This window comes from Archocentrus centrarchus, chromosome 10 (genome assembly GCF_007364275.1).
Source record: "Archocentrus centrarchus isolate MPI-CPG fArcCen1 chromosome 10, fArcCen1, whole genome shotgun sequence".
Classification (NCBI taxonomy): Eukaryota; Metazoa; Chordata; class Actinopteri; order Cichliformes; family Cichlidae; genus Archocentrus; species Archocentrus centrarchus.
The window spans coordinates 21,448,967-21,468,540 of record NC_044355.1 but is presented as its reverse complement, the minus strand read 5'-3'; the positions used below and the strand labels follow the sequence as shown (position 1 = coordinate 21,468,540).

Sequence of the window (19,574 nt, the reverse complement as noted above, 5' to 3'; positions counted from 1 at the left end):
ATGTAACCTGTTCCCTATCTTGTTTGTGAGCTGAATCTTAGACTAATAAAATAAGAATTTAAAAACATGTTTACTTTTTATTATTTGACAGTTACAGACCACAATATCAAGGACTCCTAAATTACAAAATAAACAAACGTGGTACTGCTCAGAGAATGAATGCCAAGAGTGAATAATTAACATTTTATTTGTCTAACCTGGAGCCATACATCCTTTTATTCACTGACGCCTTCATCCCCGCTTACAGCCGGTGCACGTCATCAGATGACGACACCTCAGCCAGCTGTGCGCCCCTCCCCTTCCTACCAGAGGAGTTTACCCAGAGGGAGAAGCTGACGGACATCTATAGAGTTCAGTCACGGTATCGGGGGAAGGACGGCACGATGTGGCCCCTGTTACCGCTGCTGCTGCTCGGTCTGTTGCGACCCTGCACCGCAGAATCCCCGTTGGTTCAGGTAGGTCTACCTGTTGATATCCTGCACATTTGTGGCGTGGATTCAAAAGCATTCGACACACGTGACTGCTGTAAGACGACATCCTTTATTTATTTGTTTGTTTGTTTGTTTGTTTTTTGCTTAATAGAGTTCTGTTCAGGTTGTAGGTTATCCGGAGAGTGTGGCTTGATGTTTAAGGAAAAAAATGTTACACAGCAGCAGGTCTATCCTGTGCAATTTAATTTAAATATTAAGAAAAAAAAATGTTAAAGATAATCCAAATCCTGCAGCCAAATAGGCTTTATCATATAGTTACAGTGTTAGGAGACGCCCCCGTGTTATTTTGTTCTTGCTATAGTTTGTGTGGCATTGTGTCAGTGTTTTCCAGAATGTTCTTTCTCACAGAGCCAATTATTTGTTCCATAAGAGTGAAACTGTAAGGAAATTTGAGCACGAGTAGGTCGCTATCTGTGCTCAGTGCACACCTCTTTCACTGATTGCTGGTTATTTTTTGGATATTCAGGCTTACTCTCACACCAAGACTTTGAATAGAAACATAAACACCTGGCACAACCAAAGGCTTTCTTTTGTTGGTAGAATTTCTAAGTGTAATTTACATCTTTTTTTCCCCCAAGCTGTGCTGATATTTTGTGACAACTGATTGCACAAGGCAGCATGTGGCCACCTATCAGCCACAAACACAGCAAGTTAAGATGCATCAGCAAAAGCTAATGGCTTAAAATGAGGTCATTTTAAACTCTAACCCCCCCCCTCCGGTTTATATGTTTTTGAATATCAGGACACCCATTTTAGGTAGTGACAGTTCTGCAGCTTGTGTTTTACACCCCTGTTATCTCAGCGAAATAAAAATAATCCCTGGTCATTTCACCAGATGGACTAGACCAGATTCGTAGGTGGGCGAGAGTAATTTGACAGCTGAAGTCCCTTTAGCTGTTTGACAGCAGAGTTCTCCTGTTGACACAGAACTTGTTTTGCAGCCCTGCAGCTGCATAACAACAGAGGTATGAAGAGGATAAAAGGGAAAGTATCGCAGCTGTCCCTGATGCTGCTTATCTAGTTAAAGCTTCAACATCAATTTGAGTCAACACACTCCTGATGTCTGTAGCGGATATGGATCAGACGAAGAAATGGGGATAGCTGATAATGACTTTCTTGTGCACCTTTTTTGTTTTTGTAATCTATAAAACCTTTTGTTTGTTTTTTGGGAGTAAGAACACTTCCTTTACATAAGCAGAGTTAAAACAAACATTGCATTCTTTGACCTTTTGTCTGTTTCCAAAGCGGTGTAACTCATCCACAGAGGGCACCATTTACAAATATCGGGCAAAGACTCTTAATGGTAGCCAGACTGTGAACTTCAGTGACTACGCAGGCAAGGCTGTCCTCGTTGTCAACGTGGCTACATACTGAGGATTCACCTATCAGTATGTAGGTGAGAAACAGCATTGTTTTTAACCCTGCAGTTAAGAAAGCAAAAGGCTTCTCCACCTGAACTCCTTTCTCTTTTTTTCATCAGAACTGAATGCACTGCACGAGGAGATGAAACCACTCGGGTTCGCTCTTCTTGGCTTTCCCTGCAACCAGTTTGGAAAACAGGAACCAGGGCAAAAGCACGAAATCCTGCCAGGTTTAAAGTGAGAAATCTTTGTCTTTCAGTGCACCTCAAGCCAGTCACATTGGAAACACTTTAAAAAAAAAAAATACTCATGGCTGAATTAAGTCTTAGTTTTCTGGGGGACTTGATGTCAAAATATTACATTCCCTAATACTGAGTCAGGAGCTTAACACACAGCCGTATATATGTGCTGTAAGGAATGTGCAATAATGGTAAATCCTCAGTCAATCAACAAAGCTTCATTAAAGCATTAAAACATCCTTTGGCAATAACAACAGTTTCTCTTCAAGGCCTCTCAAGCACAACCAAACGTATGTCTCAGATTTCATCAGTCATCACAGATCCATGGAAAAGCCTTTGCAACATACTATGAGGCTCTGCTCGGCTTGCAGGAAATCTAAGGCAGCTGCCAAGCAGCAAAGTGCTCAGAGGCACGTCCACTGATAGGATGTCCTTTTTCTGGATTCCAGGCACGTTAGGCCAGGCAATGGATTCGTTCCAAACTTCCAGCTATTTGAGAAAGGGGATGTGAACGGGAAAAATGAGCAAGAGCTTTTTACTTTCCTTAAGGTAAGAAATGGTCTGCTTGTGAAATTCTGTGATTTTAACACTTACGTTTTGATTTCGTATAAGTGAGTTGTGTGTGCTTAGATCATTCAGAAGTATTTAGTCACACAGTATTTGAATGCACTAGGTGTAATGCATGCCCAAAATGTGCAACAAAAAAAAAGGGACCTGACACACATGCACTGGGTTTGACACACAAAGTCAAACCCAGTGCATGTGTCTGAGTTTGAATGCGACTTTATTTACTTAAAAACTCTTTGTGCTATGCAGAGCTCCTGCCCCCCTGTTGGAGACAGCTTCGGTGCCGTGGACGGCCGGTTGTTCTGGGAGCCTCTAAAGACTAGCGACATCAAGTGGAACTTTGAGAAGTTTCTGGTGGGACCAGATGGAAAGCCAGTGATGAGGTGGTACCCGGCTGTTAAAATTTCTGAGATCCGAGCTGACATCCAGAGATACTTTCTCCAACAGTACACGCAGGATGTCTTTAACTAGATCGGCGTGATTATTTAGTATTGTCCATCTAATAAAGTAATCAGGATTAGTAGAACTAAGGTAGTCTGTTAAGGCGTAATGTGACAGTTTCTTACACGTGAAGATGGCATGTTGAATGAAGAGGAGGCTTGAAAACAGGAACTCTGTGGTGCCTCTTTGGAGCTTAGGGTTTAGGCCAGCCTTTCAGTGCATTCAGGCTGCCCTGCAATCCCACAGCACCATGTCATCTTCTCATCTCAGGACCTGTTAGCAATTACTGCCGAAATGTTAATTACTTCCAATAAATCATGGAGAATAGCACACTGATGTGCAGACTTGTCTTTCTGAGAAACAAACATGGGTGTCCTGTCACAGAAAGGTGACAATGATGCACTCCCTTGACATTTCCACCCTCTGGACAAAATAGGAAGATGAATAAACATGGTAAGATACAAATAAGACATTTAGAATAGATTTATTAAGCCAGTCAAATACAAAAAGTCTCACATGTGCTTTTTTTCCTACAGCAAAAAAAGAAAAAGGAAAAAGGGGGGAAAAAAGGCTACAAACCAGGAAAATACATCTGCCATTAATTACAGCATACCTTTCAAAGTGCAATTCTGTTAATGTCTCATCTCAGCTGTCACCAATCATGATTCTGTTCCCTGTTGATATCTCGGTAGATAAAACTGAACCATTTCAAAACTCATCTCCACATTTTTTTTTTTTTTTGAAGCCCTTCAACTGACTAGTCAAAATACACTATGCTAAGGAAATCATAACTGGCGTTCAGTTTAAACAGACGAGGCTTGTTGAGTCTGGGATTGAACTTTTCTTAACAGTACGACCTGGAGGTGTGGGCCTGCTGTTGCTGTGGCTCTCGCCTGCGTTACAGCAGTGCACAGGTCAGTTGGTAAGGTGTGGGTTGCTGGTTGTTGAAGTGGACAGAAACAAAAATCAGACATCCTGGCAGAGGATTTATCCTCTGAGGAGCGGCTGTACTGCTGTAACTGGGTGTCTGAGGGCCTTCAAATTGTGATGAAAATCGTCCTCATTCTGCTGCTTGAACTGAATTTGAATATTTGGTACTGATAAGAACGACTCAGTGAGTTTATATGACTTAACAGGTATATGAGGAGGCTGCTGCCATCTGATTTTGCTGCTGTAATCTCGTGGTACTGTGTGTTGGGGTCAAGCTGTGCGCAGTGGTTACAGGATGCAGTGAGATGAGCATAAATATCGGAATGAGTGGTCAAATCAAGTCGAAGTGTTTAATGAGATTAGGTCCATCATCATGGGGGAAGGAAAAAAAAAAGGTTGTGTATGTACTGCGTATTGTGTCTGATACAAACATACAATGTCAATAGCTACAATATATTGGGATTACACTAACAACATAGAAAGAACAGCATTACTAAAGACAATGATTTACACTTAGTCAATGCAACTATCAAAACAGCAGGTTATAAATAAATTATCAGTAATCACAATCATGTTTTTTGGTATGATACCATCAAAATTCATTTCCCAAAATTTTTGTATTTCAACAACCACTTTTGAACAGTTACACAGTTATGGGACAGTTCTATAACATCGATGGTACTGAAGAAACCCTCATAAATCAATTAACATTCACATTGTAAGCTCTATGATTCAGTGTACCTATATAATCATTCATGGTTGGAATGAGTATATGGAGTCTTAGTTTTAGTGGGGAATGGCTTCCTGTGACCCTACAAGTAACAAACTACTTGTTACATAGTTGCAGAGAAACAATCACATAGGTATATTGTCTGGGAAAAAAAATGTTAATTTATTCCAACTTATTTAACAAATGACTTAAGTTGCTGATTAAAAAAAAAAAAAAAATCTAAATAATATTTCATGTATATATTCAGAATAGCGTCACAAATAGCCTTATAAAACGCAAGTATAAACAACATTACAATAGGATATCTACAGTTCAGTAGGAAAATTATAGATCAAATCACACCTTGTCAACTCAAAAACAAACTGATTTCATGCTACTACCCAGACTCCTTTAAGTGGGTACGGTGATGCTTTAGTGCTTTCCAGGGTCAATGTTCTGTCGCTCCCTTTTTCCAAATCCAGTTCCAGGTGCTGCTGTCCCTGCTGCTGCTGCTGCTGACTGATCTACAAACATCAAAATAAGGTGCAAAGCTACATCATTTAAATCATTTGCTGCAGCACAGCTGCCTTTAGTCAATTGTTTCAAACCTCTGGCATCAGTGGAGATTTGTATAGGAGAATAGTGCTTCCTATAGTCTGTGTATTCTTATAAAGTAAAAAAATAAAGGCTCACATAGTTTACACTTTCGTGCTGAAGAACTTGAGACACTAATGAAAAAGGAGGTTCAATTTTGTGTCTCACTGTGTTTAACAGTACTTTGACTGTACATCTGGTTGAATACGTGCCATTATGTATTAGCCTGCTATAAAAATAAAACTGCAAGAATAAAGAGTTGCACTTGACAGGCCGTATCTTACCTGCATTCTCTGATGGTCGTGAACTCTCTCCTACTGCTCTGCCCCCTCTGGGTTGAGGGAATGGCATCTGCCAAGGAAAACCCTGAAAAAAGGAGAACAGCATCTATGTTAAAATCTCTATTCTTAGTCTTCACAATCAGCAGCCCTTAAGTCTTTTCTATAACCTAATATTGGTTATTGAATGTAAGCGTGCCCCCAGCAAGTAAGGGGAGTAGAGGTGAGAGAGAGAAAAAAAAAAAAAAAGAGCCTTGTTTCTTCAGTGAACCAGAGTCACTCCAGAGACAAAGACAGAGGGGCTTTAGAGCGCCCTTACCGGGGTAACGGCCTGGAAGTCTCGTACAGGGGGTGGTGCTGCGGCGGCTGAGGCTGTGGCGCCTGCTGCATTGGGCATCCGGGGAGGTAAGTGTATGGGCCAACCCTCAAGGCCCTGCGGTCCCACCTGCACAAAGGGACCACAGTAGGGAGGGCTCAGCGGGCCGTTCACTGAGTCTGACGTGGGGTCTGAGGTACGTCTTTCCTGCTGCTGCCCCTACGAGGGATCACAAGTACACACGTGATCCCCAATCAGTGCTTTGTGGCTAATCTCAGCGAATGCAGCAGCCCTGTCATGGCACAGGACACTGCTGACCTTCAACCCTGCTGCAGCTGCCTCCCACTGAGGAGTGCCAGTGTTCACGTTGCTGCTCCCAAATGCACTGACCAAAACAAGCTAGCTGGAGTGAGGCTCCTGTGATTTGTCCAGCATGAACCTATTACAGTCAATCTAGTCTTCCACCATTCTGTCACTAGGGGGCACTAGTCGGCAAGATTTACCACCACCTGTATCCTACTGCAACTGCAAAAGTCTTAAGTTTACTTCAACAAGTGGCCACATTGACCAAATATTTCACCTAATCAGTCTGACAGCACCATTTTAATGACCATTTCAGTATATTTGCAATACTAGCAGGCTGAGCCTTGAGCTGCAGCCAGTACCTGTTTGTGATGTTGCATCTGCAGTCTCTCCAGCTTACATCTCTCTGTACGTTCTCTCTGACACTCGTTCTGCGCCTGATGAAGCTGAACCACACAAACACATATGTAATAAGAAAAATAAAAATCTCATACTAGACCAGCTCATTTAGAACAGCTACTCATAGCAAAATAATGCAAAAGCTAAAGCTTTCATGATCATATTACATCCAGGAAAAAATTCTGCATACACACAAGCTCACCTGATTGGTCAAATTAGTAATCTGACCCTGGAGTCTCTCAACTTGCCGCCTCAAGTCCTCTTTCTCTTCATTCATTCGCTCCCTGTCGCTCCTTTCTTTTCTGAAGTCCTCCTCAAAGATTTTTACCTGAAGGGCAAAACAAACAAAAAGCAGTTGAAGGGAAATACACATAATTGCAGAAGATGTGTGTGTATGTTCTGTTGTTTATCTGACCTGTTCTTTGAGTACAGCGATTTGAGTGAGCAGCTCCTGCTTCTTAAGGTTATTGGCCGCATCTGCAAAGTTGCTCTGGCCAGGAGGTTGTTGGGAGGATGAAGGGGGGTGCAGGTTTAAGGCTTCTTCTAAAGCCTGAATAAAAAACAAACAAATGTTACCCTGATAGAAATGTCCCTGTACCTGATTGCTCTTTTTGCATTGCTTCCACACTCACTCTGTTGAGGCGTTGGATCTCCTTCTCTTGGTACTCTCTCTGTTTGCTGAGGGGCACCAGCTGATCCTGCAAGTAGCGGATCTTCTGCTTCAGCTCAGCCGTCTCAGTGTTTAAACACTCCTTCTCCCCCTGGAAGGAAAACACACACACAAACAATTCAAACTTTAAAAACACCTTTTGCCCACTGTCATTCTGAGTCCTGGTTTTGTTTAGATCAGTTTCGCCCAAGCTTTTTCTGCCTCTGTATTCTCACCTGTACATTTTCGATCTTGGACTTGGCCAGCAGCAGTTTCTTGTCGTAGTCGCGTTGCCTCTGCTCTCGCTCAGCCTCCAGCTCAAGCACAGTTTTCTGCGACTCAGCTAGCCGTTGTCTGAGGTCTGTGATCTGGGGAAAGGTGTAAATCGTAAAGTATTCACAGAGTCCTACAATCAGACTGTTAAAAGGTACAACTTTTAGAACATGTACATATAAATAAATAAAACTGATTAAGTAATAACTCTCTGGTACAGACAAACATCAGCTGGCGTATCTGATTTAGAAATGTTATCTAAATAGAAAACTAAGCCACAGTATCAAGGACACATTCGCAAACACGCACTGCTGTTTTTGTGTAAAATATGAACGAACCGAGTGACGCAAATGGATATATCTAGGGTTCTGTGGTTATAACCCAAAGCTGCATGGTGTCCCTGTCTGAACAAAGTGTGAATGTAGGTTTGTACATAATTGTGGGTGTGCACAACATAGGTGTGTGAGTATGAGTAAGAGAGTGTGTACATCTGTGTGTCTCTGCTGCCCTCTGACTGCACCACAGCAGGAAGTTAGCGGGTACCGGAGAGGTAAGGGGAATTCTTACTGAAGTGTGACAGGCCTTGTGGTAAGCATGTTCAGATCGCGAGCTATTGCAAGATTGCACCTTTTCCACTGGACAAGCATATTCAAAAAAAAAAAAAAAAAAAAAAAAAAAAAAAACTACACACAGACATCTGCCTCACTGCCAAGTCATGCACACAAACTTCAGAGTTCCTTAAAAATGTTTTCAAGTGCTTTCCATCTGTCACTTCACCCATCAGAGGTTTTTAATCATAACTAATCATAATGATATTTCACTTAACTAGTGTAACTAGTGTTACAAACCTACATAAATTGGTATTTTCTGATGATCAGATGATGATCATCTGATGATTAGTTTGGCAAAACACTTGAAACTAAATTCAACCATCACTTAGAAAACATGAAGCAACTGTAATTTATAAATAAAATAAGTAATTAAAGCAATACCTGAGCGTTAAGTTACGGGTAACTAAAGTTAGCATCTGTGGAAGTCTTTAGTTCAGTTTTATCCTTTAATAACACAATCCATTTTAAGCAAACAAACTGTCTGAAATTAGTAAGAATGGTGGAGAGATTCCCAATTAAAATGTGATTGGGTCTGTAACTTGTATTGGGTACAAGTGATTTACTTTAAGTCCAAAAATAACCCTAAAATCATTCTTAACTAAACGGGACTAAACAGAGCTAAGAGAGCTAAACATTTTCAAAATGTTAAAAACAAAAACGAGGCCTGAAATTTAAAAATATATTTTTTTTAAAGATTTTTTTTTCAATTTTTCAAAGGAATCTGTCTGTAAAAGTCTCGTAAGCAGTCAAAGGCACTGTAATGTCTTCCCACACCGTGCATAGCAGCTGTAAAGTCATTACTGTACCTTCTGCTCAAACTGTGACTTCATGGCGTTCCACTGAATGTCCCACTGCTTGTTCACCTCCAGCACCTGTAAGAAGCCAGAAAGTGAAACAAACACCACTGAACACGTAGGAAACAAAATACACACAGACTTTCCCCTATGGCAAAAGAGGATGAGCAGTAAGTAAGAAAGTAAGTAAGCAAGACTCACATCCTTTCTCTGCTTCTCCAAAAGCTTGATCTTCTTTTCATACACCTCAACATCACAAGGTTTAGCTGGGGTTTTCTCTGCAGCTTTTCCACTCTGGGGGGGGGGGTAGGGGAAATAAAATATTCCTAAATCCACAACATTTCTCCGCTGCGCATGTTATAAGACGTCACAAGTGGGAAATTCTCAGTCACAAGATTATTGAGAACCCTTTTGTTAAATGTCTTTTAAAAGACCATAGCTTAAGAAATATTTTTCATACAAAACTGCAACTGATTTTTATATGTGAAGCTACAGTTCAGTGTGTCTGTACAGAATTTAAAGAAATCATCTCTAACTGAACCAAAACTACCTTCTGCGGTGTGGTGGCCTCCATTTTAGGTCGGACAGCGGCAGATTCCTCCTTCACGGGCTCCTCTTTCGCCTCCGGAGTTTCGGCGTCAGGTGGCGACGCAGATGCTGCTGATGTTGCTGCTGCTGTTGCTGCTCCTGTGACCAGCTCCTTAAGTTTCTGATTTTCCTGTCTACACCAGCAAGAAAATGATAATGATTGTGTTTGAGAACAAGGACTCATTCTAAGAATTGGTTGTCATCTTGCTCCAGCTACAGGATGTCTTTTGGGAAGAACCTACAACACCAGAAAGCCCTGGGATAATTCCCCCTCAGAAGTGAAAGCATGCCCAACTGTCCAAGTAAAGAATAGATGATGCATATTTTATCAACAGTGATGAGAGTTTGATTCACCATACATTCACAAGTTCATCAGAAATAAAATAGTCCCACAAAAAGCAGCCCAGAGGAATGGAGAACAACATGTCAGAGTGATGGTATTGTTTTGTTATTTGTAGCTCAGTCGCATCAAAAGGAGAAACATTACCTCAGCTGTTCCAAGTCTCGATTCCTGATATGATGATCCTCTTCCATTTTCTTTCTAAGCTCATTGTTCTCTTGTCTGAGCTGCTCACAGAGAGTCTATAAAACCAAAACAGGACAATTCTGTATGATAACACTGACATTTTTTTTTTTAATCTATATTCCGCCACATATCCAAAAATGCTGTTAACCGTGCGGCACAAAGATAAGCATATACAGAGTTTCAAATTATGTTGGAATGCAAGTCACGAGTATAAATGGAACAGATAAGAAAATGCCATTCGTTTTATCTGATACGTCAGGTTTAGTTTCCCATTTTCATCCCATAAAAACAAACAATATTTTTTCCAGAGTGTGTTGAGAAAAAAAAAAAAAAAAATGTTCCAAGTAGCGTCACACAAAAAATTCAGAGCGTGCTCTTTGTGGGGCCCTAAAAATATTCTCTCTTTCTTAAACCTGTCCACCTTCCTTTTGTTGTAAACTAGATTTGAGTTGTACTTAAAAACGTAACCAACTATAAAAATGTTATTTAATATGTCTTATAAGCACTACCTCAAGCACTGCGTGCCTGCGGCTTTTGTTATTATTGTGTATGTCATGCAAATCCAAGTCTCCAGCCTACTTTAGAACACACTTTCATTATTGTTTCAGTGCTGAAACAACATCCGTCAGAATGGAATATAACTGATGTGTGCATCTGTAGCTTTACGAAACAGCCTTTTTACACTCACGACCCAAAAAACAAAACACAAAAATGCTTTTACAAATCACCAAGTTGTTCCCGGGGTGCCGTAAATGTCACGCTGTCGCATTTAATGACACAGTTTCAATTTTCTATAACAAAATTCAGACTTGATAGTTTTCTTCATCATGACTAATCATTGTACAGTATAACCCCTTTGGTCACAATCCAGGAGTTTTTGGTGTTTTTAAAAAAAAAAAAAAAAAATTCATATTCTGCCTACACAATCTTTTTAGGTAGGAGATGTCAGAAAATGAGTATTACAGTACAATATAAAACTATAGAAAATGATGTACACAACTGTGTACGCAGTGATCAAAGGGGATAAACACACTTGGTTTGCTCTCGCAGTATGATGCAACTTAAAATAAACTCAGATTGCCTATAAAGCAGTATTTCCAACAAGCATTATGGTGATTTGTCATATTTTTTTTTCTTTTATGATAAAATAGTTGTGTGCAATACCTGTAGGAGGGAGGTCCTCTGTTCATTCTTTTGGACTTTAGAGGAAAGATGATGAAACTCCACAGCCATGCGGCCAAGGTGTGCCAACAGCTGGTTTGGGTTGGACTCCTCTGCAAATATGCTGAATGAGCTCTCTAGCCTCTTCAGTTGGCTCGCTAGCTCGATGTTCTCCTGAGGAAGGAGGGGAATTACTCCTACTGCTGACCCGGCCTGAAGATACCCACACAAATAACCAGTCAGTCACCTGTTCCTCTCAAGCTGACTCAGTGCTCACAATTACATATGAATTTAAACCAACACAAAATGTTCTTTAAGAGTCATCATGTTCTATGAAAGGGAGCAGCTGACTTATGTGAAAGGAAAACTAGTTGACCCTGTTGGGTTTATTTTTACTCTTCGCAATTAGGTCTACAATTAGGTCTTCTGATTTTGTCAATATATACTTTTTTAGGTAAGGCAACAGTGGCAAAGCAGGCTGAAGAGTTTATAATAAGTGACACGCTGGCCAGTAGCACAAGTTTTGACATGTATGCCTCAAACGTTATGGCCTAGTGTCCTATTAACACATCCCCTAGGATTTAGTGTGTGAATGAATCAGGGGTGCAATTCTAGTGAATGATAATCCTGGACTTTCCCCTGACTGACTCAGGCTGGAGCTACCAGTATTGAGTTTTTTGGTGACTCAACACACCAAGGATACATTTCCAATATTGAGGAAATGGCTATAAAGAGGAATGGTTAAATTTAGCTTCACTAAGCAGAAACCTGTACAAACTACTGTTATGAAGTCATTTTATAGGGGGAATAAATCCTAAGAATAAGCACATGATTCAGGGATATTTGAGCCATTTATCTTGATACATACTGTCAATCCCTCTGAAGTCTTTCCCTCCAAATTCACCACCTCAAACTCTGACATGGCATCCTGCAAAAAAAAAAGAAAAGAAAAGGAGAAGTAGCACATAGTGCCCCAAAACAACTACTTTTATGAATGAAGTGACATTGTTCATTCATGTTATATTTTAGGCCCTGACAATGTCTACATCTAGTCTAAAAATAATAAAATCATTTCTACCTGAATAGAAAACATAAACACAGATTATTTACATTGGGCTTCTCAGGCTGAAGGGTCTTTCCTAAGCAACTTGATTGCTCCTCTTTTTGCTCTGTAGCGGGGTGTGAACAGGGTTTACCTGAAATATACCAAATGTACATTAATGGTAAAAGTCACTCAAATGCCAAATGGTGGCCACACTGTAATAATCCACAAATATACATATATGTCTACAAACGTAATATTTCTCCATTGCCTTTAAGTATCTGAAACCTACTTTGTGTCTCAGTCTGAATCGGCCCTCCCATACACAAACTGGCAGCGAAACTGGACGACTTCAGGGCTTCATTGTCTCTCACAAGTTCCTCCACTCGCTGCCGAAGCCTCGATGCCTCTGACTGAGACTCTTCTAGCAAATCACCTGCAAGTTTCAGAGAGAGTTCGTCTCTTAATATAACTTTCTACCAACAAATGCTGCTGTCAGTAGAACAATCAGCACAACGTCGAATAGCATGTGACAGAAACTCAGTGAAAGAGTACACACTCCTTTGGTTAGTCACTGAGCCATTCACATGGCATGTGAGCTTTAAAATAGATGGCTAATGCAGATTTTCAGGTTTCACTACATTCCACCACTATTGCTGAATAACACTTTTTATTTGGTTTTGACTACAAAAATAACATACTACAACATCACAAGTCTTTGTGGCTATATTAAGTTCATTTTAAATAACAATTCTGTGCTGCTTTCTTTATATTACACACACACACACACACACACGCACACTATAGTTCAGCACTAACATTAATAGACAAACACTAATATTGAAGCTGAAGATCAAACTTCAATAGCAGCTGCTTGAAGAGTGAGCAATATGGACATAATGAGCTGACCCCAGCAGACGAGAAGAGAGCAATGTAACTGAACTACATGGTGCATCTACTGAGCTGATCATGGAGATTGTAGCCAGACTCAAGATAGACACACAACAAAGGGCACAACTCCCCCAACTCACTGACAAAGTCCCATCAGAGAATACCTCTCTACTCGCCATCCCCACTACCAGTATCACTAAAACTAGAATAATACTAGAAATATTTGGGTCTAAGATCAAGAATGCATGTAGCAAAAAACCCTGTTGAGTAAAAGGCTGGAAGCCAAAATCAGGGAAGCCTGGAAGGATGTTAGGTGGCTAACAGTGGTGCAGATGGGCGTCAAGGTGACAAGTCCTGGATGAACAAGGGGTACAATAAGATTCCATAACTGAGGCCCTAGAAACTGCCAAATAAAGACTCACACCTCTGGCCACTAAGCTGAAAAGATGCATCAGAGAAGCAGAGGGCAAGAGAATAAATGGCCTCATCTCCAAAGACCCATCCATGGTGTACTCTTAACTGAAGGGAACAATAATACTAGAGCAGAGCCACTCAGCTGAGACTGAACAATACTGGAAGAATATCTGGGGAAAAGAAACAATACAAAACCAATGCCAAGTGTCTGGTGGACCTAAGAGCAGACCACCTCAACATCCCAGAACAAGAACCAGTCAAAATCACAAAGGCAGACTTCCAGCAACTCTCTGGAATGAAGAGCTGGGCAGCACCAGGACCTGAGATGATCAATGCCTACTTGTTGAAGAAGCTAACAGCACTCTATGGACGCCTTGCATCACAAATAAGGGGGCTGCTAACAGCAGGTACTCATCCGTACTGGCTAGCACAGGGTAGAACAACACTGATCATGGACAGTAGTTTAATGGTGGTATGACATCATCGAACTACCAGCCAATTACCTGTCTCTTCACAACATGGAAGCTCCTCTCAAGATCATAGCAATGAGTAGGCACAGGAGTGCAACTCAGAACAGCATTGGAAATAACACCAGAGGATCAAAGGACCCAAGCTGCAGACTGTTCAAAGGTACCTCAGAGACATCCAGTACATTGTAGCAGGAGAGACACAATCAAGCGGCTAGTAACATCTGCACCACATATGAATTACAAGTCCCCGTTTACCAATGGAAGGCACAGCCAAAGGTGGTTGAGAACAACATAGCTATAGTCCTATGGGACTTCAAGTTCCAGACAGACAAGCAGCTTCTGACCAACCAGACCTAGCGGTGGTTGACAAGGAGTAGAAGTGAACAGCAACATCGGAAAGAAAAAGCCCAAGAAAATAGAAAGGTACCAAAGGCTGAAGGAACAACTGGAGCAGATGTGGAAGGTAAAGTCCAAAGGAGTATTGGAAGCTGTAACCTGGAAACTGGAAGATGGCTCCAGCAGATTCCAGTCACAACATCAGAGATCTCTGTCCAGAAGAGTGCAATCCTGGATACTGTGCTGAACCCTCAAACTCCCAGGCCTCTGCTAGAGGACCCAAGCTTGAGGATCGCACACCAGCCCTCCGGGGGTTGAGAGGGATGGATACATACATACATATGCACGCACGCGCACACTCACACTCACACGTGCACACAGCCTTAACTTCAATCCACAGCTTTGAGATAACTAGTCTTTAGAAACGTACCTAAGCTTTTAAGTCCCTTCATCCGCTCCCTCAGTATGCTGTTTTCCTCCAGCAGCTGTCGATAGCTGTTCCCCCCTCCAGCCTCATCCCGAGCCTTGACTTCACTCCCACCTGGATCATAGATGCGGTACGGTCCTTTCCCCTCCATTGCCGTTGCTCACTTCCTACACATGGTCCTCTGAACTGTGGAAAGAAGACAGTCTGGTATTTTTAACTTAATAAAAATATCAGAAACTACTCAGCAAAAGACAGAGGAACACGAAGAAGACGAGAGGAGTAGCTGACCTTTACAGACCACAAACAGTTTTCTAACAGACTGAAAGTCCTGTAAAAAGAAATCTTGGCAATTTATACATTGTAAAAATATATTTAAGTTCTGACTTAAAACTGTGGCACGGATACGGGTAATTTAAAAGAATAAGATACACTACAAGAACACCAAATGCAATATTCGTGCTCCGTCTCAAACCAGAACACTTGAACATATGGTAAAGCATTATAACACCAGTTCGAAAGTAAAAGAAATATTCTCAGATGAAATTAATATCACCCGCTTTCTGTTTTATACCAAACAGCGTGACAGTGCCGACCTGTTTGTAAGTTATAATTTCCAAGGACGAGTGTGAACTATCCGTGAAGCCCAGTACAAAAAAGAAAACCCCCAACGACTCTGAGATGACAAATGCAGTACTATCAACTCCATGTTACCCTGACAGAGTGAAACATATGGCAAAAATGTGCTAGCGTTAGTGATAGCAAAATATGACAACTACAATGTTCATTTTAAAGGGAAAAGGGGAACAAAGGCAGAGCAAAAAAATTGCAAAACGTAACGCAAATCCAACTAACATTCATCTAACCAGGAGACCAGACTCAAATACAGCACAATCTAGCTAATGACAGCTACCTTGATTGGCTGAAGAAGGCTAATATTAGTTTTCGCTGTTGTCATGCAAATTGCTAGCAACATCTTCGTTAGCTGTCGGCTAGCTAACACTAGATGACTGTGCGGGAAACGAAGGCGCTAACTCCCCTTATTTTACCCTCTACAGAGACTTTTAGCGATTCGGTAAGTCGCTCGAAACGCGGAGATAAACGCTAAACCAGAAAACAAAGAAGTGGCTTTTTTTTGCTCGGTACCTTTCAGCTCGCAGTGGCCTCTCGTCTGCCCAGACATCTATTGCGGAAGTGGTCTACTGAGTCTATGCTGTAACCTGGGAAATTCCACCTCGCAACGTTTGGTAAACAGCGATGATTGACAGCGCTAGTAGCCAATCACAGCCCAGCTCTGTCAGAGGCGCACCAACAGGAGCAGCTGACCTTAATGTAAACACTGGAGCAAAGGCTTTACATGTATTTTAGCCTGGAGGTTTTACCAGAATTGCCAAACCTGCTCACATGATGCACTTTTAGATATATCAGTATCCACAAATAGCAAAGTAGCGCGTATGACGCAATAATTCGGCGATAAGGCTCTTAATAATAATATATTTTTAAAATGCCCTGTATTTTCTCTTTAATTGTATTTATTTTAATTAAACTTCGCATTATTATTAGTAATAGTACTTTTATTATTTACCTACTGAACCCCCACCCTCCCGCGACAAACCCGGACCATTTTTACTCAGTGACTTTTTTTTTCCCCCTTCATTGATAAATTCAGAGATGGAGCTGGTGGGGGTTTCTGTGATTGCATCACATGTTTCCTCTGAACTGAGATGGCAATAAGTTTTAGTTCGAGATACGCAGATTTTTTTTTTCTTTTTTAAAGTTGAACTAAATATTTGTCAAGGAAGCTAAGAGATGTGTAATAATGCATTTGAGGCTAGAACAAATGTATTTTCTCCACAATTTCATGCAAAAATATGTAGAAATGTAGATACGTTTGTTTGATTGTTTATAAAAAAAATTCATAAAATCACAAAAAAGAGAAGAGTTTGCTCAAAAACCAAGCTTTCATATTTAACGTCCAAAGCACACCCTATTTTGTCTATTACTTGACTGACTAGTCATTTTAGCTTTAACTGTAATATAACAAATAAAAGGAATCTGAAATCTCTGTGTTATAAATAAGGTGAATAATTGGGTTTGATCTTATTTAAGAGTTAAGCCTTTAAGAAGTGAATATTTTGAGGCCTTCATATCTATATTTTTTTTCTGTCCATTAATAAGAGGTATCAAGAGTGAACATTGCATCTATAACATAATCAATATAAAATATTAGCTTTGCCACTTCACTGACACCTCAGTAGCATCTGTGTTGTCTCACTAAAGTAAAAATATCCATGTATTGTTATATAAGGAATACATGTACAATGTAAAATTAACAGACTGATCATTTCTTGGATGGAACACTTACCTAAAACCGTGTTTCTCACACAGTGCTTACTATCTTTGACTTAACTGCCTGCCCCAACTCTATTGAAGACCCCCCCACCCCCCCCAAAAAAAGAAGCTAAAATTAATCACTTGGAGCAATAGTGACATCTTGTGGGAATTGACAAATAGATCATCTGTGGTTATGCTTCCTCAGGGAGTAATACACATTGTTCCTCGGGTAACTGGAAGCACGTAGTACTATACTTGAACCACACAAAGACATTCCCAGCTGAGTAGCCTGCTGTATGATTTCTAAGGCTCCATGAGCAGTGGCGATGTGACAATAAAATCTTACATCAGTAACAAGTAAAACTGCTATACATGGCTAATACATGCCAAACCTAAACTAATCTTCTAATTTAATCCAGCTTTTCTTTTATGCAATCATTATTTTTACTTCCTGTAATGTATAAAGTCCACTGGTGGGGCACTGAAATAATGTTAAACTGGTTTAACAGAGAAATCAACTTAAATTTAAATAGGATTTCCTTTTCATCATTTATGTCTTTGACTTAAAGTCTCTGAAAGACAACTTTACTGTAAAGAAAGAGAATAAGTGAGAAAACAAGAGATAGTGGGTGGACAGTGTGTGATTTAAAAAACAAAACAAAAAAAAACCCAGCTTATTTGAAAATCCTTTCATAAATCAGCCATAAACGCCCTTTTCAAGTCAAGTGAAAAGTCACATGCTTCAACCAAAACCACGTACAACAATGAAACAATAGGCGCGCACAAACACACACAGGGAAATGCATCCCTTTGGCCATAAAAATATGGTAAAATGTGTGACTGTGGCCCCCGGGGAGCCATTTGGTGTCAACAGGACAAAGCAAAAGCGCAGTTCATGTGGCTGTGACACACAGAAGATGTTTTTTCCTCATTCCTGTGCCTGCCAACATTTACCTTTCTTATATTTTTTTTGGTGCAAAGTGTTTCCAGTTTGAGGTGCTGTGATGTGCAGAAATGATGAACAGGGTACCAGCAGAGAACAAAAACTACAGGCCAGAGGATACAGGAAATGTCACCCATCATTCAGTCTTGCTGAATGACAAATTGCACAATTCATCTTATGCTTCCACCTACATTTAAATAAGCAGAATGGACACATATTATGTGGGGGGTGAAAAAGGGGCCAGTCCTCAGTTGTGAGCCCCTCTCTAAGCCCTCTATGTCTATAGCACAGAGCATGCACCTCACCCTGGTAAGACAGTCCAGCTTCCCATTTCCCAGCAGTAGAAATTAGCAGCTGATAGTCATTAGCTCTGCGCAGCTTATTACAAAAAGTCCTTTTGTTAGCCAAGTAATGACCAGCCAGCCTTCCGAGCCATTAAATTGGGGACATTATTGCTGCTGAGACTCAATCACAGCGCAAAAAAAAAACTGGACTACATATCACTGGCAACAGATATGCCTGAATTCTAACATTTAACAGGTTACTTACATCAATTTTAATAAAAAAAATGTAAGTTCTAGGCTTTGTAAAATCCAAAAAGCCATTGTATTAGATTGATAAGCACAGTTCTCTCAGGCCCATGTGTAAAGGATAATAACAGATTTATTTATGATAATGAATAAATCAGTTTTTAAGTATAGTTCGGGTTATTTTATCTTCAGTTGTTATAATAGATAACCATATTTTTAAATGTTTTTAAATGGAAAAACTTAAAGCAAAGAAGTTATAAGCATGATAATATACGTACTGTGATCAGTATACATGATACAGTTACAGAGATATTTTTCTAGCGTAATGGATGTTTTCACTTTGTTACATTTGCCTAAAACATTCTGTTCCAAACAAAGGGCAGCATGTAACTGAGAACATGAACTGACTCACGCAAAACTATCAAAATAAATAAATAAAAATCCACATTTCTATAGATGTTAAAACACTTAAAATATTCTTTACCTACATTTCAAATGTTAAAACAAATAAACAACAACTCACCCACACATTCAGCTTGTGTCGGAGAGGCACTTTTTAAGGAAACTGGTGAATAGGGGGGAAGCGATTTCACTGTGAGACTTGGGGAATTCCCATAACCCATAAAATGGCCTGATACTGAAGGCTCAGCCTGAACAGAACCCGGTGTGTGTATCCAACTGTGTGCCAACACATGAATAGAAAGCTGTATACATTTAAATCATTTATGTGCAGCAGCTTGCAGTACATACACCACACACCACACAGGGATGCATGGCACAAAACTGAATGATACAAAAGAGCCACTGGGCACATGATGTGAAAAGAGTAGTACTCAAGAAAAAATGCATAGACAGCCTGTACTGCTATGTATGCACAGTGCAGCAGGCTTACATGCAGAACAGTGCTTGGTTTGTGTGCATGAAGGAACCACAGTTATGAAAACAGTAAAGATAAAAAGT

General features: G+C 40.4%; 2 protein-coding genes across 6 annotated transcripts; one reads left to right on the top strand and one right to left on the bottom strand.

The window, feature by feature from the left end:
- The first annotated feature begins 247 nt into the window (after positions 1 to 247).
- On the top strand, positions 248 to 3,431 carry gpx3 (glutathione peroxidase 3). Its single transcript, XM_030739492.1, has 5 exons — positions 248 to 455; positions 1,737 to 1,887; positions 1,972 to 2,089; positions 2,541 to 2,640; positions 2,908 to 3,431. Exons 1-5 carry the CDS (start codon positions 384 to 386, stop codon positions 3,127 to 3,129), a joined length of 663 nt encoding a protein of 220 aa, XP_030595352.1. The 5' UTR covers positions 248 to 383; the 3' UTR covers positions 3,130 to 3,431.
- A 389-nt stretch (positions 3,432 to 3,820) lies between these two features.
- Positions 3,821 to 19,195, bottom strand: tnip1 (TNFAIP3 interacting protein 1). Of its 5 annotated transcripts, none has more exons than XM_030739484.1 (18): positions 19,138 to 19,195; positions 14,814 to 14,996; positions 12,565 to 12,708; positions 12,341 to 12,426; positions 12,099 to 12,158; positions 11,234 to 11,443; positions 10,031 to 10,125; positions 9,506 to 9,677; positions 9,157 to 9,249; positions 8,968 to 9,033; positions 7,514 to 7,645; positions 7,261 to 7,389; positions 7,044 to 7,178; positions 6,831 to 6,956; positions 6,592 to 6,675; positions 5,930 to 6,145; positions 5,617 to 5,698; positions 3,821 to 5,262 (listed from the first exon to the last, which is right to left on the bottom strand). In XM_030739484.1, the coding sequence occupies exons 2-18, from the start codon at positions 14,959 to 14,961 to the stop codon at positions 5,171 to 5,173; spliced, it is 2,070 nt and encodes a 689-aa protein (XP_030595344.1). In that variant the 5' UTR covers positions 14,962 to 14,996; positions 19,138 to 19,195; the 3' UTR covers positions 3,821 to 5,170. The 5 variants fall into 5 exon arrangements, with proteins under 5 accessions (XP_030595344.1, XP_030595343.1, XP_030595346.1 ...); XM_030739483.1 differs by lacking the exon at positions 19,138 to 19,195 and adding an exon at positions 15,954 to 16,084; XM_030739486.1 differs by lacking the exon at positions 19,138 to 19,195 and adding an exon at positions 15,954 to 16,084 and having other exon boundaries at positions 5,930 to 6,055.
- Between the last annotated feature and the right edge of the window lie 379 nt (positions 19,196 to 19,574).